This window comes from Capra hircus, chromosome 16 (assembly GCF_001704415.2).
Source record: "Capra hircus breed San Clemente chromosome 16, ASM170441v1, whole genome shotgun sequence".
Lineage (NCBI taxonomy): Eukaryota > Metazoa > Chordata > Mammalia > Artiodactyla > Bovidae > Capra > Capra hircus.
Window position 1 is genome coordinate 63,719,203 of NC_030823.1, and position 27,604 is coordinate 63,746,806.

Below are 27,604 nucleotides of genomic sequence, written 5' to 3' on the forward strand. Positions count from 1 at the left end.
AATGAGCTTCAGTAACATTTATTATGTTCTCCATAAAGGGTTTGGTCATCTTTATTTTAGGTACCTTATTTTTGTTGTTGTTTTGTTCCAAATGTAAGCAGTATTTTTTAAAATTAAATATACTATAGCCTGATTCTTAAAATGGGGAATTTAGATTGCATTCTTAAATTTATGAGAAATGGAGAGAAGATATTTTGATTATTCTAAATTCTTTTCTATATGTATGAGGTTCTTCAAACATATTCATGCATATGAGTAGTAAAATATTATAGCATCCTAAATATTTTACTAAAAGTATAAACATCTTACCTATTCTCTGTGAAACACAGAGAATGGGAAATTACATGCTTTGTGTACAAAAAAGGAACAAGATACATATGAACATTCTTACAAGCAATGAATTAAAGCTGATCCAGAATGCTAGCCTACATTTTTCAGCTTGAGATCACTGTTGTATATAACACTGTGTAAAAATATTTTCTTTTTAACACATTAAACATTCACATCACAATCCAAAGTTCATTTTTTCCTCTGGAGACTCTAACTGAATTAATGTCTTGGCCTGGACTTCATAGACTTTTTTTGTGGGAATAAAATGGTCTGCCTCAGCTATCAAGATGGGAAATCAGTAGAGCAAGTGCCAGATTACATGGAATTTGATATCACCCAGTATACTCAGGAAGAATTTTATTTGTTGTTACTTATCTAGCTTTTCTCCAAACCACTTTGGTTCTCTGATATATTAAACCATGGGAGCATTTATAAAAGGAGAAATTCTTCAGTCTATGAGAAGTTGAAACTCTAACCTGTTCTTGGGTGTATTTTACTCTGGATTACCACACTAGACATTGTTCACTTCAGTTCAGTTCAGTCACTCAGTCGTGTCTGACTCTTTGCAACCCCATCGACTGCAGCACACCAGGCTTCTCTGTCCATCACCAACTCCCAGAGCCTACTCAAACTCATGTCCATCGTGTTGATGATGCCATCCAACCATCTCATTCTCTAGCATCCCCTTCTCCTACCAGGCTGTTTAAGTAGTCCCAAATCTTTTGTTTTCTTTCTTAGCTACTCCAAATCACCAAGATTTACTTATAAATAAGTTTCCATTGCTTAGTATGGAAGCCAAGGGACAATCTATTTTCATTCTTCAACTTTCTGTAATAGACAATGACATTAAAAGTCAGAAACATTTAATATTCATGCTAAATAGATCACATTTTTTCTAGGCAATAGAACTTCACTTATTTGCCAAAGGCTAGCATTAACCTGTTGCTTTTTTTTTTCTTCTTTCAGTTGAAATATCTTTCTGTATACTTTTGGGATTCTCTAACCTCTCTGCCCCATACATCTTTTTTTTCTTCCCCTTAAGTTGGAAATCTTCCCCTGAAGATGTCTGGACCTGTTCACCTAGTACCTATTCCATTGAATCTCCTTATTTATAAAATTTCCCCTTTCCTCATATGAGCAACAGAATGCTCCTAAATGCTTCTAAATTCCATCACCTGAACTAATTGGGATCTTTAGATCTCTAATTACTTGAATTACTGTCAATGAACCTACTGCTGCTGCTGCTAAGTCACGTCAGTTGTGTCCGACTCTGCGCGACCGCATAGACGACAGCTCACCAGGCTCCCCCATCCCTGGGATTCTCCAGGCAAGAACACTGGAGTAGATTGCCATTTCCTTCTCCAATGCAGGAAAGTGAAAAGTGAAAGTGAAGTCGCTCAGTCACTTCGGACTCTTAATGACCCCATGGATTACAGCCTATCAGGCTCCTCTGTCCATGGGATTTTCCAGGCAAGAGTACTGGAGTGGGGTGCCATTGCCTTCTCCCAAGGAACCTACTAATTTCAGAGTTATTTGCTTCTTTAGGGCTTAGCAGCTGTTTGAAGCAGAGAAGGCACCCCACTCCAGTACTCTTGCCTGGAGAATCCCATGGACAGAGGAGCCTGGTAGGCTAGAGTCCATGGGGTTTCAAGAGTTGGACATGACTGAGCAACTTCACTTTCACTTTTCACTTTCCTGCATTGGAGAAGGAAATGGCAACCCACTCCAGTGTTCTTGCCTGGAGACTCTCAGGGATGGGGGAGCCTGGTGGGCTGCCGTCTATGGGGTCGCACAGAGTCAGACACGACTGACGCGACTTAGCAGCAGCAGCAGCAGCAGCAGCTGTTTGAAGAGGTAAAAGTTAATAAGTTCATTCAAATTTAATACATTCTAGGGCAATTTATGAATCTTCATGTGTGGTTTTTACATCACAGGATACATTTCTCTCTATACATAATGCATTTTTTAATTCATTCAAGCTTTTTATCTGGCTTTCAACACTTTGACTTCAGCATGGACTTCACTGTGTCTATTGTACCTGGTATTCATTTAGTATTTTATACCTGTAAATTTCTTTCATCAAACGTGGGGAATTATTAACTTTTTCATTTTTTTCTGTTCCATTCTCTTTCTTTTCTCCTTCTAGTATTTCATTTACATATATGTTGGATTGTCTGATATTATGTAGCAGTTCTCTGAGCTCTGTTTATTTTTTTCTTAAATCATCTTTTCTTTGTTGTTCACTTTGGATGATGTTTTGGATGACTGCTGTACCTTCAATTCATTTATTTTTTCCTCTGTAATTTCCATCTGGCTGTAAGTCCACCCAGTGAATTTTGTCTCTGAAATTTTAATTTTTAGCTTCAGAATTTCTATTTGATCCTTTTTTTCATTTTCTCTGATGAAGTTTGTTTGTTTGTCTCCTGAGAGTTTTATTCACTGAAAACATGTTGTGTTTTACTTCATTGAGGATAGTTATACTAGTTGCTTTAAAGTTTTCCTCTGTCAATCTCAACATCTGATTCATCTCAGGGTCAGATTCCAGAAAATGTGATCCACTTTCTGGATTTTCGTATGTCACTAGTTTTGAATTGTATCTTGGACTTTTATGAATGATGAACTGTGGATGTTCTGGATTGCATTATTTTGCTAAGATGAGTATTATTTTCTTTGCATTAGCAGGTGATTCTCTTGACTACGTTTAAACCATAAACTCTCTTTCTTGGGGGACAACTCTAGTCTCAGTTCAGATCTTTTGTTTTTAACCGAACTGCTGGGATTTTGTTTCAGGTGGTTCAGGAACTGTTCAGAGATGAAAGCAGAGTTTGGGGATCCTCTCTCTCTGGCTCCTACCCTTTGGGGATTTCTTGATCTCTTCAGCTTTCAATGTTTCCTGGCTTCACTTTTTGCTTCTACAGATAAGAAAAACAGAGTTTTCCCACATGTGCCCCTGCTGCTGAAGAGCCTGCCTCCCAGCCTGTGCTGTATTTTTGTTGTTCAGTTGCTAAGTCCTGTTGGACCCTTGGAACCCAGTGGACTGCAGCACACCTGATTTCTCTGTCCTCCACTATCTTCCAGAGTTTGCTCAAACTCATGTCCATTGTGTTGGTGATGCTGTCTAACCAACTCATCCTCTGCAGTCCTCTTCTCCTCTTGCCTTCAATCCTTCCCAGCATCTGGGTCTTTTCCAATAACTTGGCTCTTCTGCATTTAGCTCAAGCTAACTCCAAGAAAAGGGAAACCTTCCTTGTGGTGCTTCATTGCCCTACAAGCAAGCTTGCCCTCCTGACTAGGCTCAGGGTGCTTCTGTTCACATTCCAGGGTATTCTGGAATACCTATTTTTGTATTATGTTCTTTGAGGTATTTGTCCTAATATCTAGTTTCTATTTTTGTATTATGTCCAATTTTTATAGATGTTTTCTTCTGGGGTATAATCTCAGTCTGTCATATTTGGAAGCAGAAGTTCTATCCCTGTCTGGCACTTTGACTCTTGAGAGAGTCATTTCATGCCTTGGTTAACGCAATACCTCCTAAGCAGTCCTTGCTTCCACGCTTGACCCCTAAGATCTAGTCTCAGCATTTCAGGCAGAGGGACACAGAAAACATAACGGGAACTTCTAGCGTCCTCCTATTTCACTCACAGTAAATCCATAAATGCTTAAAATGTCCTACACTGCCTGTCTGAAACTGCTCAGCCTTCTTGACTTCCACGTCACATGCTTATGCTGGTTTCCTCCTACTTTTCTAACCACTCGTGTTTACATTCAACAACTCGTGTTTACTCTTGTTCCTCTAATCCTAAACGGTCGGTTCACCCTAAAAATACGGTTCTTGAAACTCCGGTCTCTCTCCTTTCCGCTTTCTTCTCTGGAGATCTCATCCACTTCCACACTTTAAGCTGACACGTCAGGGCAAAGAGGCCTTAAGGAGCCCCCATTTTCTCAATAGAGTTGTAAACGGCGCGGATGTAAGGAGAATTAAGAGCTTCTGATCCTTCTTCACGCTAGCACCCACCCACATCTGAATAAGCTCAGACGGAGACGGGAGGGCGTTCGCTCAGGTTAAAGTTCTGTTGGTCTGAGGGCGGATCCTCCCAGCACCTGAGCTCTCCCGCGCCGGCGCAACACACGACGCGGAGGCGGAACCCAGACGCGCGAGTCTCTGCTTCTGGCCGGGCGCGGAGAGCACGGCGCGGTGCACCACGGGCGCGCCGCACGGCCGGGCATGGAGGAGCGCGGCGAGTCCCAGCCGACCGCGGGCTGCGGCGATGAGCGCCCGGGCGACAATCGCGGCGGCGGCAGCGCCCACCCGTGGGCCCCCGAGGACGCCTGGATGGGCACGCACCCTAAGGTTAGCAGGCGCGAGAGGAGCAGGGCGCCCTGCCCAGGCCTGTACCCAAGGCGGGACCCCCGGGCCGTGCTCCCCCTTGGGCCCTTGACTCCCCACCCAATGGGATCGCAGTTTTCCCGCGAACCTCACGGAAAGGGGATTCTTTTTGCTCAAGGCCCGCTGCAGGCAACATTGTTTTTGTTTGTTTCAATGAGTTAAACTATTGTTCTGACACCGCCCCCTTTCACCTCGCCTCCCTCGGACCGTTCTTAACTGGAGGGAACATCGCCAGATTACAGCCACACCATTAATCTCAGTTTTGCTGTTTAGCGTCTTTCTTGGGGATGGTCTCATTTAATCCTCATAGTAACCAAGCGGAACCCACGAACTTTTCCCAGTTCGTGGGCCTCGAGTAAGCTGTAGTAGTCTACTATGGTCAAAGTTTTAGGCACAGTCCTCATTTGCCTCTGTTGGCAAATTGCTGCCTTTTACCAGCTATGGCCCAAGCAATGAATGAACAGTGAATGGATATGAGTTTTGCAGAAATCTCAGAGACTACGTACTTTGGTCTAGTTGTTTGAATAGAATTGCAGTCTTCTGCAGGAGAGCAGTATTTCATAGATAATGATCTACAAACATCCCAGAAAAGGAGAAAATGGAAGATCTTTTCATCTTCTCTTGCTTGATTTTATCCTTCTGCTCTGATCCCCTTACACCGTCTCAGGGTGAGAAAAACAAACGATAACATGGAGATATTATTCAGTGCCATCAAAGAACCAAAGTATGGAGAAGGAGCATGGTGGTCAGGAGCATACATTCAGACTGCCTGAGTTTGAATCCTGGTTCTGTCATCAGCTTTGTGATTTTTCTTTTTTTTGGGGGGGGGGTGTCGGAAAAAAAATGTTTTATCTCATTGTTCCTCAGTTTTCTCTTCTGTAAAATGGAGATAAGAATAGTACTAAGTTTATCGGGTTGTTAGAGGATTAAGTCAGTTAATATTAGTAAAGCACTTAACCTATGGTAGCCACTACCTAAATATTTAAAATAAAACACCAATAATAAGTTTTAAAAGCTATTTCTAGATATGATGTTACTATTTAATTTTCATACTTGGAGGTTTTTTTTTTTTTCCTTAAAGTCAAACGCTCTACAGGCTCGAACCATCAAATCTTTTCTTTCGTTTTTTTTTCTTGAAGGATCTAATTGAGCTTAAAAAAAAGAAAAGATATTAGTGGTTTGATTTTCAGTTCTGCATTTGCATTATTCAGTTTGAAAATTACTTCAGTTCAGTTGCTCGCTCGTGTCGGATTCTTTGTGACCCCATGAATCGTAGCTCGCCAGGCCTCCCTGTCCATCACCAACTCCCATAGTTTACCCAAACTCACGTGCATCGAGTCGGTGATGCCATCCAGCCTCATCCTCTGTCGTCCCCTTCTCCTCCTGCCCCCAATCCCTCCCAGCATCAGGCTCTTTTCCAATGAGTCAGCTCTTCGCATGAGGTGGCCAAAGTATTGGAGTTTCAGCTTTAGCATCAGTCCTTCCAATGAACACCTAGGACTGATCTCCTTTAGGATGGACTGGTTGGATCTCCTTGCAGTCCAAGGGACTTGCAAGAGTCTTCTCCAACACCACAGTTCAAAAGCATCAATTCTTCAACGCTCAGCTTTCTTCACAGTCCCAACTCTCACATCCATACATGACCACTGGAAAAAGCATAGCCTTGACTAGACGGACCTTAGTCGGCAAAGTAATGTCTCTGCTTTTGAATATGCTATCTAGGTTGGTCATAACTTTTCTTTCAAGGAGTAAGCGTCTTTTAATTTCATGGCTGCAGTCACCATCTGCAGTGATTTTGGAGCCCCCAAAAATAAAGTCTGACACTGTTTCCACTGTTTCCCCATCTATTTCCCATGAAGTGATGGGACCGGATGCCATGATCTTCGTTTTCTGAATGTTGAGCTTTAAGCCAACTTTTTCACTCTCCTCTTTCACTTTCATCAAGAGGCTTTGTAGTTCCTCTTCACTTTCTGCCATAAGGGTGGTGTCATCCGCATATCTGAGGTTGCTGATATTTCTCCTGGCAATCTTGATCCCAGCTTGTGCTTCTTCCAGCCCAGCATTTCTCATGATGTATTCTGCATATAAGTTAAATAAGCAGGGTGACAATATACAGCCTTGACATACTCCTTTTCCTATTTGGAACCAGTCTGTTGTTCCATGTCCAGTTCTAACTGTTGCTTCCTGACCTGCATATAGGTTTCTCAAGAGGCAGGTCAGGTGGTCTGGTATTCGCATCTCTTTCAGAATTTTCCACAGTTTGTTGTGATGCACACAGTCAAAGGCTTTGGCATAGTCAACTTCAGTTCAGTTCAGTTCAGTCGCTCAGTCATGTCTGACTCTTTGCGAACCCATGAATCGCAGCACGCCAGGCCTCCCTATCCATCACCAACTCCCGGAGTTCACTCAGATTAACGTCCATCGAGTCAGTGATGCCATCCAGCCATCTCATCCTCTGTCGTCCCCTGCTCCTCCTGCCCCCAGTCCCTCCCAGCATCAAAGTCTTTTCCAATGAGTCAACTCTTCGCATGAGGTGGCCAAAGTATTGGAGTTTCAGCTTTAGCATCATTCCTTCCAAAGAAATCCCAGGGCTGATCTCCTTCAGAATGGACTGGTTGGATCTCCTTGCAGTCCAAGGGACTCTCAAGAGTCTTCTCCAACACCACAGTTCCAAAGCATCAATTCTTCAGCGCTCAGCCTTCTTCGCAGTCCAACTCTCACATCCATACGTGACTACTGGAAAAACCATAGCCTTGACTAGACAGACCTTATTCGGCAAAGAAATGTCTCTGCTTTTGAATATGCTATCTAGGTTGGTCATAACTTTTCTTCCAAGGAGTAAGTGTCTTTTAATTTCATGGCTGCAATCACCATCTGCAGTGATTTTGGAGCCCCCAAAAACGTACTCTGACATTGTTTCCACTGTTTCCCCATCTATTTGCCATGAAGTGATGGGACCAGATGCCATGATCTTTGTTTTCTGATGTTGAGCTTTAAGCCAGTTTTTTCACTCTCTTCTTTCACTTTCATCAAGAGGCTTTGTAGTTCCTCTTCACTTTCTGCCATAAGGGTAGTGTCATCTGCATATTTGAGGTTATTGATATTTCTCCCGGCAATCTTGATTCCAGCTTGTGTTTCTTCCAGTCCAGCGTTTCTCATGATGTACTCTGCATATAAGTTAAATAAGCAGGGTGACAATATACAGCCTTGACATACTCCTTTTCCTATTTGGAACCAGTCTGTTTTTCCATGTCCAGTTCTAACTGTTGCTTCCTGACCTGCATATAGGTTTCTCAAGATGCAGGTCAGGTGGTCTGGTATTCCCATCTCTCTCAGAATTTTCCACAATTTATTGTGATCCACACAGTCAATGGCTTAGGTCAATTCAATAACATAGGATTAGATTTATCATCCTTAAGCAGCACTTTTGTTATGTAATTCTCATATTTAGAGAATTTCCTGAAGGGTAAAATTCATACTTTTACCCTGGCCATCAAGACCTCGCCCCCTGGTCTCCAGTTGCTTTTTCGGTGTCATTTCCAAACTCATGTGAGGTTGAGGAGGACAATTAGTAGCACTCCTCTTTTCCTGCGTCTGTACACACTTTGGTGGATGCTGATGGAAACTGTGACTTTAGTACACCCAGGTGGGTCTGCAGATGCCTCCCCTCTGCATTGACCCTGCTCCGCACCCACCTAGTCATTGACAGAGCTGCAATACCCCAGGACTCTCTTGCAGGGGCAGGCCCTGAGGAATGTTCACTCTGTGCTGACCAACGAGTCTGAAAGCCGCAGCAGCTTCCTTGATCCTTTCTTTGAAACTCAACAGTTAACGAATTCCCTACTCTTGAGTGAGCAGGGCTGGGGAGAGGGGCCAGGAATGCTCTTCTAGCACAGCTTCTCCACTAGCAAATGAGACCAGGGAATCAGAGGCTCCCGCTAACCTGCCCCGACAAAAGTCCTATTAAGATGTCTCTACTCCTGGCAGGTAGGTTTCTTTCTAGGCCCTTGAATCCATGTTACTTGTTTCCACTTTCATATGATTACTCACACTGTCACTCTTTCTCTGTTTGCTCAATTCATACATGTCCTTCTGGACCCAGTTTGCATCCCACTTCTGCCAGGAAACATTTACCAGCCAAGCCACCTGAGTGCAGCTCCTTTGACCTCTTGTGTCATTTTTTTTTTTTTCCATTCCCTTGGTTTTTAGCCACTTACTATAACATATTATTTATCTGCAATTGCAAGTGTGTATGTGTTTAACCCTAGCAATCCATAATTTTTTTTAAGAGATAGGGGTTAGGGCTTAATTGCCAAGTAACTCCCACTGTACCTTTAAGAGAGTCTTATACATTATGTATTGACTAGTTGTTAATTGAAAGAAAATGCTAAGAGATTCTTCCTTCTCTCTTTGACAATTGCATTTTGATTTTCAGTATTTAGAAATGATGGAATTAGATATAGGAGATGCCACCCAAGTTTATATAGCGTTCTTGGTTTACCTGGACCTCATGGAGAGTAAGTAATTTGTTTATTATTGTTTGTTATTGGGGCTGTCCTGGGGGAATGAATTGGGTCGGAATATAGCATTTATGCATTTGCTGTTAATTTTGTCAGTGTTGTGATTTCTTTATTCATTAACACTGGGAATTATGAGTAACAGAAAATACTAGAAAGATAAAGGGACATAGTATTATAAGTGATATTTGCTCAGCTGAGTATTAGGTAGATGTTTAGACCTTTTATTATTTTAATAAATATTGTTGTCCATTCGATGATACACTTCCAGGTAAAAGCTGGCATGAAGTAAACTGTGTGGGACTACCAGATCTCCAGCTCATCTGCCTTCTTGGTACTGAGATAGAAGGAGAAGGGTTACAGACTGTGGTACCTACACCCATCAGTGCTTCCCTCAGCCATAACAGGTGGGCAGCTGATTTTGATTTTTGTTTAGCAGGTTAGTTCCTTTCCTGCATAAAGCGCTGCTGCTGCTGCTGCTAAGTCACTTCAGTCGTGTCCAACTCTGTGCGACCCCATAGACGGCAGCCCACCAGGCTCCCCCGTCCCTGGGATTCTTCAGGCAAGAACACTGGAGTGGGTTGCCATTTCCTTCTCCAATGCGTGAAAGTGAAGTCGCTCAGTCGTGTCCGACTCTTCGCAACCCCATGGACTACAGCCTACCAGGCTCCTCTGTCCATAGGATTTTCCAGGCAAGAGTACTGGAGTGGGTTGCCATTGCCTTCTCCAGCATAAAGCACTGCTGCTGCTGCTGCTAAGTAGCTTCTGTCGTGTCCGACTCTTTGCGACCCCATGGGCGGCAGCTGACCAAGCTCCCCCATCTCTGGGATTCTCCAGGCAAGAACACAGGAGTGGGTTGCCATTTCCTTCTCCAGCATAAAACACTAGGAATCCTTAAATTAGAGTTAGTAATATATTTTAAAGGCTTCCCTGGTAGATCAGGGGTAAAGTATCTGCCTGTAGTACAGGAGACACGGGTTCCATCCCTGGGTCAGGAAGATCCTCTGGAGGAAATGGCAACCCCCTCCATTATTCTTGCCTAGAAAATCCCATGGCCAAAGAGAATCCTGGTAGGCTACAGTCCATGGGATCGCAAAGAGTCAGACATGACTTAGTGACTAAACAGCAGCAACAATATATTTTAAAAGGAATTTGGGGTATAGGAATCATGGCTTTATTCTTGGTAATTTGAGAACTAAGTTAAATATGAGTGTTGAACAAGTGTTTATTTACTGTAAAATGTTACTGAATTTTTCATGCTCTTTGGGAGTGGCTTCATTTTAGATATTTTTAACTTTATGAAAAGGCATGTAATCTTTTGAGGCTTGCTTTATATTGTTCAGGTTATATTATGGTGTCTTTTGGCCAGGAGGGTGGGCTGCTGTATAGCATTCCATCATGTGATTATACCATAGTTTTCACATCTCTCCTGAGGATGGAGTGTTGCTCATGTTTGACTTCAGGGGATAGTTTCAAACTATTTTCCAAAGTGGTTGCCTCAGTTTACTTTCCCCTGCACAGTAAATAAGATCTTTGGAAGCTGTATGGTCTCTGACATTTACTGTTCTCTGACTTTTCAGTTGTTGTCAGTTGAATGGCTCGTCTAATTGTGGTCTTAATTTGCAGGTCTCTGATATTGAACATTTATGTATATATGTATTTTTTCCTCTCTTGAAAAATGCATTTTCACATCCTTTACCTATTGGGTTATTTGTAGTTTCCTCATTGACTCCTAGGAGTTCTTTATATATTCTTGATAGTAATCCTTTTGGTTGTGCTTCCCAACTTTAAAAATCTGTCTTTCAGGTATCTTTTGATGAATAACAGTTTTTAATTTGAATATAATCATATTTATTAATTTTAATAATCAATATCTTTATATTTAATGTATAAAGATATCTAATATATAAAGATCTAATATATTCCCTGGTGGCTCAGAGGTTAAAGCATCTGCCTGCAATGCGGGAGACCTTGGTTCGATCCCTGGGTCAGGAAGCTTCCCCTGGAGAAGGAAATGGCAACCCACTCCAGTATTCTTGCCTGGAGAATCCCATGGACGGAGGAGCCTGGTGGGCTACGGGGTCGCAAAGAGTAGGACAAGACTGAGCGACTTCACTTTCACTTTCACTGTATATCTAATATAAGAGCTATTTCCTAAGTAAAGATTTAAAAGAAGTTCACCTGTATTTTCACTAAGAGTTTTGAAGTTGCTCATTTTAATGCTATGAGAGGGAGGCTAGGGACCTTGTTTTCAGTCGGATGACCATTTTTCTCTGCCTCCGGTTACTGAATAGTCCCTCCTTTCCTTATTATCTGACATGCCATCTTTGTGCAGCTATGCTTTGATTTGTTTCTGGCCTCTCTTTATATTCTGTTAGTCAATATATTTATTCTTATGCCAGTACCAGGTTTTCCCAATTGCTTGCTTCGTAAGAAGACCTGGTTTCCAGTTAAAAAGCCTCCTTTTCTGTTTTTCTTCTTTAGAAGCTGTGGCAGGCAGCTTCTAAGATGGCTTCTTGTAATCCAGCCTTCTGATGGTCACACTTGTGTTATTCCCTTCCCTGGAGTGTGGGCTGGAATTAGTGACTTGCCTTTTTGTTGGGGAGTGGGTGTTGTGCACTGAGCAGCTTGTGGGATCTTAGTTCCCCAACCAGTGATCAAACCTGGGTCCTCGGCAGTGAAAGCATAGCGTCCTAACCCTTGGAGCACCAGGGAGTCTCCATTCCATCGTGTGATTATACCATAGTTTTCACTATTTGACTTACTGTTAATACATAAAACTTGGCAAAAGTGATGAGATGTTACTTCTAAGATCAGATTATAGAAGATGTAAGGCTATTTGGGGTCTTTTGTGTTTCCATACAAATGAAAATTTTTTGTTCTAGTTCTGTGAAAAATTGTTGCTCAGTTCCTGAGTCATTATCCAATTTTTTGTGACCCCCGTGAACTACAGCTTGCCAGGCTCCCCTGTCCTTCACTATCCCCCAGAGTTTATTCAAACTCATTTCTCTTGAATTGGTGATGCTATCTAACCATCTCATCTTCTGCCGCCCCCTTCTTCTTTTGCTTTCACTCTTGGCCAGCGTCAGGGTCTTTTCCAATGTAAAAAATGCTCTTGATAATTTGATGGAGACTGCACTAAATCTATAAATTGCCTTGGATCATATGGTCATTTTAACAGTATTGATTTTTCCTGTCCAAGGACATGGTATATTTTTCTTTCTGTCTGTGTCATTTTCGATTTCTTTCATCAGTGTCCTATAGTTTTCAGAGTACAGGTCTTTTGCCTCCTTAGGTAGGTAGGTTTATCCCTTGGTATTCTATTCTTTTTGATGCAATGGTAATCTTGAGAAAGAAAAATGGAGCGATTCTTGAATAAATCTTGTGAAATGGAGTAAATCTTAAAAAAGAAGAATGGAGCTGGAGGAATCATGTTCCATGACTTCAGAATATACTACAAAGCTATAGAAATCAAAACAGTATGGTAGTGGCACAAAAGCAGACGTATAGATTGATGGAACAGAGTAGGGAGTGTAGAAATAAACCCACGCACTTATTAATCTGCCAAAAGAAGGCAAGAATATACAATGGAGGAAAGATAGTCTCTTTAATAAGTAATGTTGGGAAAACTGGACAGCTATATCTATTAATAAAAGAAAGAAATTAGAACATTCTCTAACACTGTATACAAAAATAAATTTAAAATGAATTAAAGACCTATGTGTGAGACAGGGTATTATAAAACTCCCAGAAGAAACTTAGGCAGGCCATAATAAATCACAGCACTATTTTTTGGATCTGTCTCATAGAGCAATGGAAACAAAGGCAAAAATAAGTAAATGGGACCTAATTAAACTTAACTTTTACATAGCAAAGGAAACCATAAACAAAATGAAAAGACAACCTATGGAATAAGAGAAAATATTTGTAAGCATTCAACTGACAAGAGCATATCTATCTATATGTGTGCGTGTGTGTATGTATATATACACACATATATACATGTGTCAGAGAAGGCAATAGCACCCCACTCCAGTACTCTTGCCTGGAAAATCCCATGGGCAGAGGAGCCTGGTGGGCTGTAGTCCATGGGGTTGCAAAGAGTCGGACATGACTGAGCGTCTTCACTTTCACTTTTCACTTTCCTGCATTGGAGAAAGAAATGGCAACCCGCTCCAGTGTTCTTGCCTGGAGAATCCCAGGGACGGCGGAGCCTGGTGGGCTGCTATCTATGGGGTCACACAGAGTCCGACACGACTGAAGGGACTTAGCATACATGTGTGCCCAGTCTCTTCAGTCATGTCTGACTCTTTGCAACCCAAAGACTGTAGCCCGCCAGGCTCATCTGTCCATGGGATTCTCCAGGCAAGAATACTGGAGTGAGTTGCCATGCCCTCGTCCAGGGGATCTTCCTGACCCAGGGACTCACACAAACACACACATACACACACACACACACACGCTGTATACCTGAAACATTGTAAATCAATGATACTTTGGGGAAAAAAAACAGTGGCTTCTGTTGGGCACTCTCTTTCTGACTTGTTTGTTCTGAGATAAGCCAGCTGTGCTGTGAACTGTCCTAGAGAAAGGCTGAACATTGAGGAGTGAAGGTAACGAGTAATGGAGCCAAGTTTCTTGCGAGATGGGGAGGGGAGGATTCAGGAGACTAGTTAAAGAGATTAATCCTGAGCTGGAAGAGGAGCACCTGAACCTCTGAGGCTATGGGGCAGGTAGAAAGGACAGATAAAGACCTAGGTGTATTTGGGTGGGTGTATAAGTAGGGAAGAGGGCTTGGAGCTATTGTTCAGTCACTAAGTCATGTCCGACTCTTTGTGACCCTATGAACTGCAGCATGCCAGGCTCCTCTGTCCTCTAGGATCTCCCAGAGTTTGCTCAGATACATGTCCATTGAGACAGTGATGCTGTCTAACCATCTCATCCTCTGCTGCCCTCTTCTCCTTTGCCTTCAGTTTTTCCCAGTGTCAGGGTCTTTTCTAGTAAGTCAGCTCTTTGCATCAAGTGGCCAAAGTACTGGCGCTTCAGTGTTAGCAGCAGTCCTTCCAATGAATATTCAGGGTTGATTTTCTTTAGGATTAATTGGTTTGATCTCCTTGCAGTCCAAGGGACTCTCAAGAGTCCAGAACCATAATTCAAAAGGGAAGAAGGCAGAGCACCTTAAATTCCAACATGAAGCATTTTGATGAATACCTGCTTTTTTCCTAATTCTCTATGAATGCATAGAGAATTAATACATATTGATTTAGGAGAAAGACCGTGGACTAAAGCCAGAAGGCCTGGATTCTGGTCTTGGTGCAGATTTTTGTTTTATGACTGGAGACACACAATTCTTGAGTTTCACTTTGTCTTTTATTGAAGGTTACAGGTTATCAGTAGATAATATGTGAGATCCCTTCCAAATCAAAGCTACCATAATTGGTTATTTTTTCATTGCGTGTATTCCTTAAAATTACATTAAGCTAATTTTTAGATTTCTATTAAATATTTTTGGTATGTGTGATTTGTTACGAGAATTATCTTTCGATATTTCAGGCTATTTATACTATTCTTTGAGAGGCTTCTTACTGTGAGATTTTTCTGTGTGTTTTGAGAATCAATACACAACAATTTAACTAGCTTTATTTCCAATAATGCTTCTATCTAAGAGACATAATAATTCACTCCTTCAGACTCTCCCTTTGTGTCTTTAAATTGCTGTAACAATGTCATCCTAGCTAGTATTATTGTTATTTATTTGGACAAGGAACTACCATTTAGAATTAACATATTTAATCCTAAAAAACAAAATGAATATAGTCTGTTTGAATCAAAATCATTTCATAAATCTAGAACTATAAATTTGCCCGATTAATTTCTAGTTTTTCCCTAATTGTGATTATTGCTTTTCTAGCTTTTTAAGCTTGTTTTCTTCTTTAAGTAGAATTAGTTGGAAGGTTAACTTAGTAATCCATTTTTGCACTCTTGTATTTAATAAAGCAGAGAGCTTAGTCTGTGTGTCTTATTTTTATATAAATATTCATGATTATATTAGGCAGTGGAATGATAATATAGAAAATAGCACAAATGGGACCCAGTACACATTAGATTTATTATGCTTTCTATGGCATAAAATGTTCTCAACTCAAAGAATGCAAATAACCTTTTAACAAATAAAGATTTGTGTGTTTGATTTCATTCCTCAGGTTCTAACAGGAGTGATATTTTTAGGTAATAGGCAAACTTTAATCTATTTTTACTCCCATGTGTACTCTCTATATAAAATGTTACATATATAACAGTAATGGTACAATTTCAGACATTTGTGTTTAATGTAGGAATTTTCCTTCATTAGTAACACAAAGAAAATTATTGACTTTGAATCTCTGGCCGTCTTGTATCAGGAGGAAGTGCATTAAGACAAGTCCTAAAAGTATTTGGGTAGGAATTTATGAAGGTAACTCACCTTAAAAAAATACATTTTTTTTAAATTTAAGAGAATAAACAGCTCTTTATTTGATAATAAACCATCTATAAACAGAAATCCCTGGGTTCACTTTAAAAATTATTATTGTCAGACAATATTGCTTGGATTTTTTAGTCTTTACCTAGCAAATATTTATTGACTTATGTCAGGAGGTGGTCTGTGTTAGAGATACTGTGCTGATCAAGACAGCCTATTTCTTTCCTGAGGCATAATTGTTATGCAACATTGTGTTAGGTTCAGGGGAACAACATAATGATTTGATATTTGTATATATTGCAAAATAATTACCACAGTAAATCTAGGTACCATTGGTCACTGTATATAATTACAGAGTTTTTTTTTCTTGTGATATGAACCCTTAAGATCTACTTTCTTAGCCACTTTCAAATAATGCAATATGGTATTCTTAACTATAGTCACCATGCTGTACACTATATACCCATGACTTATTTATTTTATAACTGGAAGTTTATACTTTTTAACTCTTTTCACCAGTTTTACCCACTGCCTCTGGCAACCTCCTATCTGTTTTCTGTGTCTATGAACTTTCGTATGGGTGTGCAGTTCCACGTATGCAGGTGACCATATGGTATTTAAGACTTTCTCTTGAAAGTAATGTTCTAGCTCTAATTATTGGCTTGGAAAATAAATTTTATTTCATTTTTTGATAATTGTTAGATGAGATCTAGGAAATAAAGTTGTCCTTTGTTCAGAAATTTAATTAACAGTAATTTGGGACCACCTCCACTTAGTTTACTATTAGGTAATTGAATAACAGGGCTTCCCTATTGGCTCAGTGTTAAAGAATCCACCTGCAATGCAAGAGACTTGGGTTTGATCCCTGGGTCAGCAAGGTTCCCTGGAGAAGGAACTAGCAACCCTCTCCAGTATTCTTGCCTGGGAAATCCCATCGACAGAGGAGCCTGGTGGCCTACAGTCCATGAGGTCATAAAAAAATTGGACACAACTTAGCGACTAAACAGCAACAACAAATTGAATAACAGGAGTAGTGGGGTATACTGACAAGCACTTTACTTAAGGTTGTATCAGGACCCAGAAGGCTGGGAAAAGCCTCCTGAAAGTGCTAAGAAACCATGTGTTAGCAAGACAAGTGGAAGTAGTGACTGCCTACCTATTATGGAATCTGGTTCAGAGTAGGTGCCTAATGGCATGGGCTAAGGCCATTAATGAACAAATGAATAGAACGCATGGGAAAAGAGGGATGGGTGGGAAATGAGGGAGGAAGTGTTACATACATCTTCAAGGACATCACTGTTTATACTTTTTTGCTGTTACAAATTATACTGTAATGAATATCCCATGTAAGTATATCCTTGTTCTCATATATGAGAGTCTCCCTAAGGGAGAAACCTGGAGGTGAAATGGCTGGGACATACAGCATTTACAGCTTCATCTTTACTGCTTATTAGTAATCTGCTCTCCAGAAGGTTATCAGTTCATAGTCCCATTGACAATATAGAAGTTTCCATAGACTAGGAGAAGAGATTTACTGATGTATAGCTGACAAAGATTCAATCAGAATATGTAAATAACTTCTGTGACTTGAGGGAAAAAGCAATCCAGATGAAAAATATGGGCAAAGAAAATGAACAGCAGTTCACAGAAGAAGAATTAACCAGGGAAATACAGACGTAAGATGTGCTTGTTCATGTTTTAGCTTAATGATGCAGAATCTTTTCAGACAGTTTCTGATGTTAAATTTGACAAAAGGTAGATCTGGGAGGATGTTTGAACAGGCCTACAACCAGTCCATTCTGAAGGAGATCAGCCCTGGGAAGGAAGGAAGGATGCTAAAGCTGAAACTCCAGTACTTTGGCCACCTCATGCGAAGAGTTGACTCATTGGAAAACACTCTGATGCTGGGAGGGATTGGGGGCAGGAGGAGAAGGGGATGACAGAGGATGAGACAGCTGGATGGCATCACTGACTCGATGGACGTGAGTCTGAGTGAACTCCGGGAGTTGGTGATGGACAGGGAGGCCTGGCGTGCTGCGATTCATGGGGTCGCAAAGAGTTGGACACGACTGAGCAACTGAACTGAAACTGAACTGAACTGAACAGCTAGTTCATGACTTGCTTTGGAGTGAATTAGAAAAAAGGGACTCCCTTGGACATACAGAAAAAGTCTTCACCAGGATTTAGGTTTGGCAAGCTCCATCAAACAGATTTCAGACACCCTTTTACCTAGCACCTTTGTGCAAGGTCCAATCTGTACAATATACATGATTCCCTACTCCTGAAGCATGTCTGCTGAGTCCTAGGTTTCTAGAAGTAGGTCTTAAAAAGTACTGCTGCGTGGATGGTGTTGTGGAAGGACTTTATGCAGGGGAATGACGCAGTAGCTTATTCCATGTGGTTATAAGAATATTTTGCATTGGTAGAGAATGTTACAGAATTTTAGAGTACCTTCACTTGTTTCATTAGATCTAGAACCCTTAGTGGTATACAGAGTTCTTGTTTTATCCAAATTTCATATATTAAAAAGCTGAGCTTAAAAAGGTGTTTTTATTTATGCTCTACTATTTCCAAAAGATAATAAAGGATTCAATGAATTGTACCAGAATCTCCTTGTAGATAACAAAGTCTCATAGCTATCATTCTTCTTACTTTGCTGGTGACTTTAAAATCTCTTATTGGAGAATAAAACCAGATACAGAAAGCAGCACAGTATAAATGCATAGGCTGCGTTACAAAGAGAACATTTTGAACACTTGTAACCACCACCTAGTCAAGAAATGAAACCTTTCCAGCCATCTCAGAACTCCTTCAGTGTGCCCTGTGCTAAGCATAACCTTTTCCTTTCCCATTATTCTTACTTTTATGATGATAACTTTTATTTTGTTATACTATTGGATGGTATACTCATGGTGCATTTTAATGTTTCCCTGTCCTCTGTATTTTCTGCAAATTGGCAGCTGGAATCAGGGCTTTGATTATTATCATATTAGTAAGACTATAGCTGGTGGTCTGTTCTTTTATCAGGGGACATGTAATGCCCTTTTATTTTTTTATGTACATTTAATAATCAATTTAATTTCTACAAATAAAGCAGTTTCTTATTTGTATCTCATAAATTTTTCCATTAAAAAATATTTGTGGTTATATCCTATAAAACTCTGTTAATCTGCCGTAGAGATCAACAAGCTATCCATAAAGCTCTAGATAGTAAATATTTTGAGATTTGCTGGCTGTTTGTTTGGTCTCTGTTGCAACTCCTTAGCTCTGTCATGTTAGGGGGAAAGCAGCCCTAGACAAATATATAAACAGATGGGTGTGGCTATGTCCCTATAACTTCATTTACAAGAACAGAGGGCATCCAGATTGATCCATAGACTAGTGGTTTACCCACTCCTGATGTGTGGATTCTGCCTCTATCCTTCTCTTTTCCTCACAATTTTTCTGTTAAAGAACCTAGGCCGTTTGACATATATACGCTCCCGTAGTATGGGTTTGTCGATTGCTCACTCATGGTGCATTTCAACATGTTTCCCTGTCCTCTGTATTTTCTGCAAATTGGCAGCTGAAACCAGCAGCTTGGTTAGATGCAATTGGATCACATTCTAGCTGGTAGTCCATTCTTTCATCAGGAGACGTGTAATGTCTGGTTTCCTCTCTGTGTGATCTTAGTAGCTACTGATGCTTAATGCCCAGCTCTGACTGGTGGTTTTAACCTTTATTTTAAGTTTTATTTCACCTTTATTGTTGTCTTGACCCATGATTCTAGTCCACTCTCTTTGAACTGCAATATAGATATACTAGAGCTTTAGTTTGTATATTGTTCCCAGGACCTGTTTGTATTGACTTTCCACTTTGACTCTCACCCAAGAAAGCATAGTAGAATGTGAGTAGGTGAGAATGGTAATATATTATGGGGAATATTAATTTTATGTTAAAATATAGCCTGCCAACTTTGAAGCTTTGTTGTTAGAAGTAAATTACCACACACTTGTACGATCAACCTGAGCACACCAGCTGTAAACCACTATCCTAGACTGTGTTGCTTAGCTGCTTGATTGTGGTGTTTTTCTTTATTGTAAATGTTTTGTGTTCTTCACAAACTTAAAATGACATTTTTATTACTAGGGAATTTGGGTAGTATACAAAGCCCAAGAGCCAGAGGAATTGGCAGTTGCAGTGGGTGCAACTGCATGTTATCCACAAAGGGTACAGTGTACCTAAGGCTTGTTAGTTGTTACCTTTACTGAAGGCCCAAGTTTTAGAATCTTTTGTTTGTAATACTGGACCACACTCTGTCATTTTCATGGTTAATTAAACTTAGTTATGAACTATTTCCCCAGTGATAATAATCTCACCGTAGTCCTTAAAACTATGGTAGTAACTGTCTTGCAGCTTGACTACTGAGTGAGAGAGTGGCATATATATTTGAAAAGCTTATTCTTTCCATTATTTATTTTATGGTGTATATGTTTTGGTTGGCCAAAAAGTTAATTCAGGTTTTTTTCAATAAAATTTAATGGAGAGCCTCCAATGAACTTTTTGGCCAACCCAATTATTTGGTGACTCCTTAAAAGGTAACAGTTCTAGGCAACATTTAATGTTATATCTATGTCAGTTTCTCAGAATGCCCAGACAGTTTTTGTATCCATTTCCTACTCATTTTCCCAGGGTTGGCCCCTGTTGGTTTTATGTATGTAGTTTCTGGCAAGAATACAGACAGATTCCATCACAGACCAAATGTGTGTTTGAATAGTGAAGTCGCTCACTCGTGTCCGACTCTTTGCGACCCCATGGACTGTAGCCTACCAGGCTCCTCTGTCCATGGGATTTTCCAAGCAATAGTACTGGAGTGGATTGCCCTTTCCTTCTCCAGGAGATCTTCCCAAACCAGGGATGGAGCCCGGGTCTCCCACACTGTAGACAGACACTTTACCGTCTGAGCCACCAGGGGAGTCCTGTGTGTTTGAATAGCAGTGAGTTAATGCAGTACTTTGAGCAAAAGTGCAGTCTGTGGTCATTGTTTTCTCTAAAGCACTTTATACATGAAATTAGTGTGTGTGTGTCCTCTGTTGCCTTCCAGGCTCCTCTGTCCATGGAATTTTCCAGGCAAGAATACTGGAGTGGGTTGCCATTTCCTACTCTAGGGGATCTTCCCAACCCAGGGATAGAACATGCTTTTCTCTTTTTTTTTTTTTCAAACTTTAAGCTTTTTATTTTGTATTGGAGTATAGCCGATTAACAATGCTGTGGTAGTTTCAGATGAACAGGTAAGGGACTCAACCATACATATACATGTATCCATCCTCCCCCAGTCATGACTCTCATCCAGGCTGGCACATAACATTAAGTAGAGTTCCATGTGCTGTACAATATTGCCCTTCCCTGGTGGCTCAGATGGTAGAGAATCCGCCTGCAGTGTGGAAGACCTGGGTTCCCTCCTGGGTCAGGAGATCCCCTGAAGGGGGGCATGGCAACCCTCTCCAGTATTCTTGCCATCCTAACATTGATATTTGTTGTCCCTAAATGGATGAAGTCTATTACAACAAAATTAAGGTAGTTTTATAGGCTTCTGTAATAGTACTAGTATTATGGGTAGTTGTATATGGGAAAATACCTTCCTTAAGAAACTTACACAAGGACCCATAGCAAATTGTGAGGGGAAAAAAAATATTTTTGTGTTTTTTAGCTGTCAGTTTTGTTTTATTTTTCCTGGTAGAACTGTGTCATCTTCCAATTTCCATATCAATTTAATTTCCTCAGTAAAACATGAGAGATGTGCTGAAAATTCAAACCCCATTTGCCATATTTTAAGCTTATCTGTTTTTTTATATAATTTTTTTTTAAAAGCCGAGCAGATAATTTTTTTTAAACAGCTGAGCAGAGTATTTTTTACAATTATGAGATCCAGGGACAGTTAAGATACTGTTTTTTTTTAATGCTCAATAAATCTCTTTTGTTACAAAGGGCTATAGTTCCTTGCTGAGTAATACTAATCCATCATTCATCCTTTTAAACCTGACTAAATTATAAATGACTCTCTTCTCTCAGTGCCAGAGAAGGATAGTGAACAGCTTATGTGAGGATGGAACCTCTCCGATGACCGTTTTATCCCTCCACTTCCACAAATTAGTGGCGTTTCTTTTGATGTATGGTGATAACCTCTCTAAAATGGGTACCTTCTACCAGTTTATCTGAAAGGCAGTTTTTCCAAATGTTCTCTTTCTTAGCATCTTCCTGTCTGAACATCACTCTGGAAATTAGGGGAAAAAAAGCCTTTACCATTTCAAATACCAGATTGGTTATCTGCTAGTTCGGCAGCCATAAGGCTAAAAGTCTAATAACTTTTGCCATTTGATTTGCTCAGAACTCTTTTGGTGAGATCTTTATATAATTTATGCTTTAAGAGAAGTGAAAAAATTCATTATACATAAAAATAGTGTCAGAGCCAAAGTTAGACTAGAAATCCTGTGAGTTTTTAATCTGATGCTTAGCTTATTAAACTGCATCAACCTGTTTCCTGCAATGTTGTTGTCAAGGTTTTTAGTGTTTCAAAAGAATGCATTCTTCCTGACTGCAGTTCTTTTTACTTTGTCGGAGTTAATGTAGCTTTTAAATATAGTTGTTAAGGCCCGTAAAGAGTAATTTTTCTTTTTTTAAAGGACATAATTATTTTAAAAATATTTTATTAGCTGTTTATGTGTTCTCATAGCAGTAACCCAAATAATAAAAATGGACCAGTTGTTTATTTTTAAATCCATTGTACCCAGTGGTTTTTTTTTTTTTTGAGGAAAGAGGAAAAAACCCATATTTTAAAACACAGATGTGTAGGAAAAATAAAAATTTTATTTATTCTTCTTATACTAAAATAGTATAACTTTCAGTAAAAAATTTTCTGAATATCCATAATTATACTTTCTCTTGGAGCATTAAATATGAATATAAATGAATATTAATAGAATTATAGACCATCTAGAGTCAAAGAAGCATTTTTTTGTTTGAGGGGAAAGATAAAAAAGTAAATTGCATATTGCTGCCTCATATTTTAGGTTGCTTATTCATTTATTAGGCGTCTGTTGTGTGCCGGGTTGCCTTTTTGGTTTGTTTATGATTTCCTTTGCTATGCAAAAACTTTAGAGAATTAACCTATGGTTACCAGAGGGGAAGTGTTGTGAGGCAGGATGGTCAGGGAGTTTGGGATTGACATGTACATACTGCTATGTACTTAGAATATAGCAATTGGATAACCAACAAGGACCTACTGTAAGCATGGGAAACTCTGCTCAATATTATGTAACAACCTAAATGGAAAAAGAATTTGAAAAAGAATAGATGCATGTTAAAAAAAAAAAAAAAGCTCTTTATTTGCCTTCTTTCATAGATGGCAACACTATGCATTCTGAAGCTCAGGTCAGAAACCTTGCAGATAGTTATCACTTTGTATCTATCTATACTTTATCTTTTAGAACAACTTTAAATTTACAGAAAACTTGAGTGGATAGTACAGAGGCTTCCCACTTAAGTTTCAGTCCAGCACAGTGTTTATTAGTTATTATTGTCTTGCTTTAGTATGGTACATTTGTTGTAATTAATGAACCAATATTGATATAGTATTATTAAGTAAGGTCCATAGTTTTACGTTAAGGTTCACTGTTTTTATTGTACAGGTCTACTGGTTTTAACACATGCATAATGTCACATATCCACCGTTATACACAATGGTTTTATTGTCCTAAAAATCCCGTGTGCTGCATAGAGTCATCCCTTTGCCCCCGCTCTGAACTGCTGGCTGCCACGGAACTTTTACCTCTCTCAGTAGCTTTGCCTTTTTTAGAATGGTGTATAGTTGAGAGTTTTGATTAGGATTGTGCTTAATTTATAGATCACAATGGGAAGAATTGGCGTCTTAATAACATTGAGTCTTCCTATGCAAGGATATGGACTGTTTCTCCATTTATTTAGATCTCCTGTGATTTCTTTCATCAGAGTTTTATAGTCTTCTTTAAACAGATCCTGTGTATATTTTTCTTAGTTTATACCTAAAGTATTTAACTTTTTGGATGCTAACGTAAATGGTGTTGTGTTTTTCATTTGAAATTCCAGTTGTTCATTGCTGGTGTATAGGAAAGCGACTGACTTTCATGTATTAACCTTGCTAGATAATCTCTGATTAGTTTTAATCCACCTGTTCTCAGACCTCCAAATTAATTTGTTAACAAATTCTGTCACTTCTGCCTTAAAAGTATACCTAAAATCTGACCATCTCTCACCTCTTTTGCTATACCATATCATGCTGGTATAAGCTACTATCGTCTCACCCTCTGTACTATTGCAACCTACAAAGTGGCCCTCTTTTATTACCACATTTATTGCTACCCAGTGTATTATATATTATTTACTTTCTTCTTCCTCCCACTTCCTTGATGGAAACAGGAACTCTGTTCTGTTCATTGCTATTAATACTTCCCCTGTGCCTAGCCTAGTACCTGATATCTGGTGTCAAATAGGTATTTGTTGGATGAGTGAGGGAGATGACTCAATTTCTGCAAAAGAAAGTTGCTGAATAATATCTTAAAGAACAGACGGTTGCTCCAAGCAACCTTACAAGAGTTTCTAAAAAACTAGAGTGTCTACAAAATTCATCTGTTTGCAAGATTTTCCCACACTTTACATAGTAACTGAAACTGTCTATATCTGAGGAGAGAACAGTCACAGATCTGGAGAGTCCCTCTGCTGATGCTATGAATAGACTCCTTACCTTTTAGTTAAATTGTTTTTCATCCATATCTTCACCTCTCAACACGCCCTTCTTTTGCCTAAGTGCTTGGAAGAAGGACTTACAGTAATGGTGGAGTAAAGGGTTACTAGAACTGACAGATCCTCCTTTAGAACATTTTTAAAGGTGTTCTTAGTTATAAGATTTAATTCTGAAGTGCTACATATTTTTTGAAGGATACTCCATTATTATTTCCCGGTAAAAAATATTCCTTCTCTCCAAAAGTATATATTCTTTATTACAAATTGATTAAGTGATCATTATTTTATATGAGGCCTGAAGTCTAATAACTCGTGAAGTGACTTCTGGCGTTTGTCTGCCCTGCATATCAGGATGCGTGTCCTCATTCGACCTCTGCTGGAAATCTGCCTCTGGTGAAACCACCCATTCTGGCAGCTTCTTTCAACTAGCATAGCATTTTTTTTTTTTGCTTACCCTCAAGAAAAAAACAAAAAACAAACTTGCAGTGTATTTTAGCAGAATGACTTCCCACTGGGACAAATAGCCACACAGGCACTTAATTGTTGAGTAAACCCCCCTGAGACTGTAGCCGCCTTGATTTTTTATGAGGAAGGCATTGGCATGATCCCTTAGTGGGTGGTCTGTTATTCTTAAAACTTTGAGGGTTGAGCCTGTGGATGAGTAAGGCCCCGTGGGCACCAATTTAATCTTGCATTGTGTTTCAGAGTTGCATTATGGTGTGTCCTTTCAATATATCATAATGAGGCAGATCAGGGAGTTAATGTCTTTTATCAATACTAAAGCATGTATCAATTTGGCCACACTGAAGAGGACAGAAGAACTTATTGCCTTCTGTGGGGTGAAATTAATAATAATTTTAACCCATGATGCATTAAGATTGAAGTTAAAATTAATGTTGTCTTCAACTTTTTTGCCCTTTGTGCAAATTTCCAGAGATTACTTAGTCTCTATTGTAGGGTTCTTACCAAAAAAAATTATATATATATATATATATGCTAAGATTTATCGAAAGAATTTAAATAGCTTGGAGAAATGGCAGTAGCCAAATAATGTTCTCTGTGTGTTTGCCTCAGATACGTTCTCAAGTTAGCTTTGTTAAACTTCAGAATTACTTTTTTCAGTATGCTGAGCTCCTCTCTAAACAGTTATAAGAAAGAAAAACCTGTTATAAACATCAAATTCTGTTACTGTTGATCAACAACTATGATACTGATTTATCTCTTTCTTAGGTGGGATTTTTCCCTTAAAATGTAATGAACTCAAAAATCTGAAGATCTTATTGTTAATACATAGGTTATGTTTTACATATGTGAATTTCTATCAGATATGAACTATAAAGAGTTTTATTATTTAAATTATTATTTTAGATCTGTCTGATGTAACATCTCTACAATATCTTTCCAAAGAACTGAGCTTTTAAAAAATATGCATATAAGGAAACTTCGTTCTGTGGTTTCTAAATTAAGATTTCAAACTATGAGCTTGTTAGAGGTTAAATGAGACTATAGTATCTTAGTGATGCTTCATTATCCTCAGCATCTCTACAATCATGTGTGATTTTAAAAACAGAACTTTGAAACCTGTTGTTGTTGTTATATTGAGAAAGCACAGTCTATTGACTCAAATGCAAAGTAAACATCTTTAGGAGTTTATTAGTACCCCATAAGGGAACAAATAAAACAATTCTCAAATAGACAAAGATGATGGCATTACCTTAAACATGTGTTACAAATTGCCATTGACTATAAGAGATCCTGAACAAGAATCTTTGTGAGACTTCCCAAGAGTGCTTTGAATAACAGAGGCAGAGAAATGATTTAATTCTGTTATTACTGAGAAAATTCATTGGTAATTTCCCACCCCCCCACACACTTCCACGGAGGATAAACAGAGCTGTGAGATGGGAACTTCCATTTCATTTTTGACAGTGATTTCCCTCAACTCTGAAGACAATACCCCCTTTACAACTCTGAGCTAATTTTCAAATGTGAGGGTTTCCCACATGGGTGTTTTGAGTAAGTCTGAAAATGTTTTGCTATTTATATCAAAGAACTCTGGAAACAAATATGAATGAGATGGAAATTTCTATCCTAAATTTCAGTATTTGAGCTAGAATTCCCACGCAGTTTACATTAGGGGAAAAAACCACATTCATGCACACACACATACACATATACATTTCTGATTTAAATCATGTTATATTGGGAGAAAAAGAAAATAGGTAAAAGTTGTCTTGTTTTTTTTCCCCTTCCATCTGTGTCCCACCTTCGTCATACCCTGCCAGTTAGGGATATTTAAAGAAATTTACTTGTAAGTTATGTACATTGCAGTAGCTTCAGAATGTCACTTTCCATTAGTGCTGTGTAATAACACTTCTGATTAATATTTATGGTTGCTTCATCCAAATATCTCTTTATAAAGTAAACCTCTGATATGAGCAGTAAGCTAGCTAATTATCATACCATTCAATATAGGTGGATATTGTTTTTTAAGAGCAAGGTAAGGTAAGGTAAGGTAAGGTGAAGTCGCTCAGTCGTGTCCGACTCTTTGCGACCCTATGGACTGTAACCTACTAGGCTTCTCCGTCCATGGGATTTTCCAGGCAAGAATACTGGAGTGGATTGCCATTTCCTTCTCCAGGGGATCTTCCTGACCCAGGGATCGAATCCCGGTCTCCCGCATTGGAGGCAGACGCTTTAACCTCTGAGCCGTCCCAGTTTTCAAAGAAGGAAATCTGGTTTAGATAGTTGATAAAAATGCTGTATTCAGTGACTGCCAGTCAGTTTGTAAAGCCTTTTCATGTATGCCACCCCACTGATTATTATAGTAATCCTATTTGTACACATCGAAGTATACTATCTTCAGATTATAGCATCATTTGTTAAAAAGACTTTCTTCATTGAATTGCCTTTGTACCTTTGTCAAAAATCAACAGATCAGATTTAGAGCGTATTAAGAAGTAATACAGATGATAATATTAACACAAAGGATGGGGCTGTAAAGAAGCAAGAAATGACAGAGAGTAACTTGAAGAAATATTAATACCAGAAATATTTAATATGTAGGTTAATATATTTTGTATCCTTTTTCCTCTTAACTTTTTAAAAGATACAAGATTATATAAAGTAATAATGTAACACTGTACTGAATTT

The 27,604-nt window shown here is 39.3% G+C and overlaps 1 protein-coding gene across 1 annotated transcript in view; it reads left to right on the forward strand.

Moving 5' to 3' along the window:
• TSEN15 (tRNA splicing endonuclease subunit 15) overlaps positions 4,474-27,604 on the forward strand; it is a 30,559-nt gene continuing 7,428 nt past the window's right edge. The window contains exons 1-3 of the mRNA XM_005690969.3: positions 4,474-4,681; positions 9,153-9,234; positions 9,506-9,641. Coding sequence (XP_005691026.3) covers positions 4,556-4,681; positions 9,153-9,234; positions 9,506-9,641 — 344 coding nt within the window. The 5' untranslated portion in view covers positions 4,474-4,555. The remainder of the gene's footprint in view (positions 4,682-9,152; positions 9,235-9,505; positions 9,642-27,604) is intronic.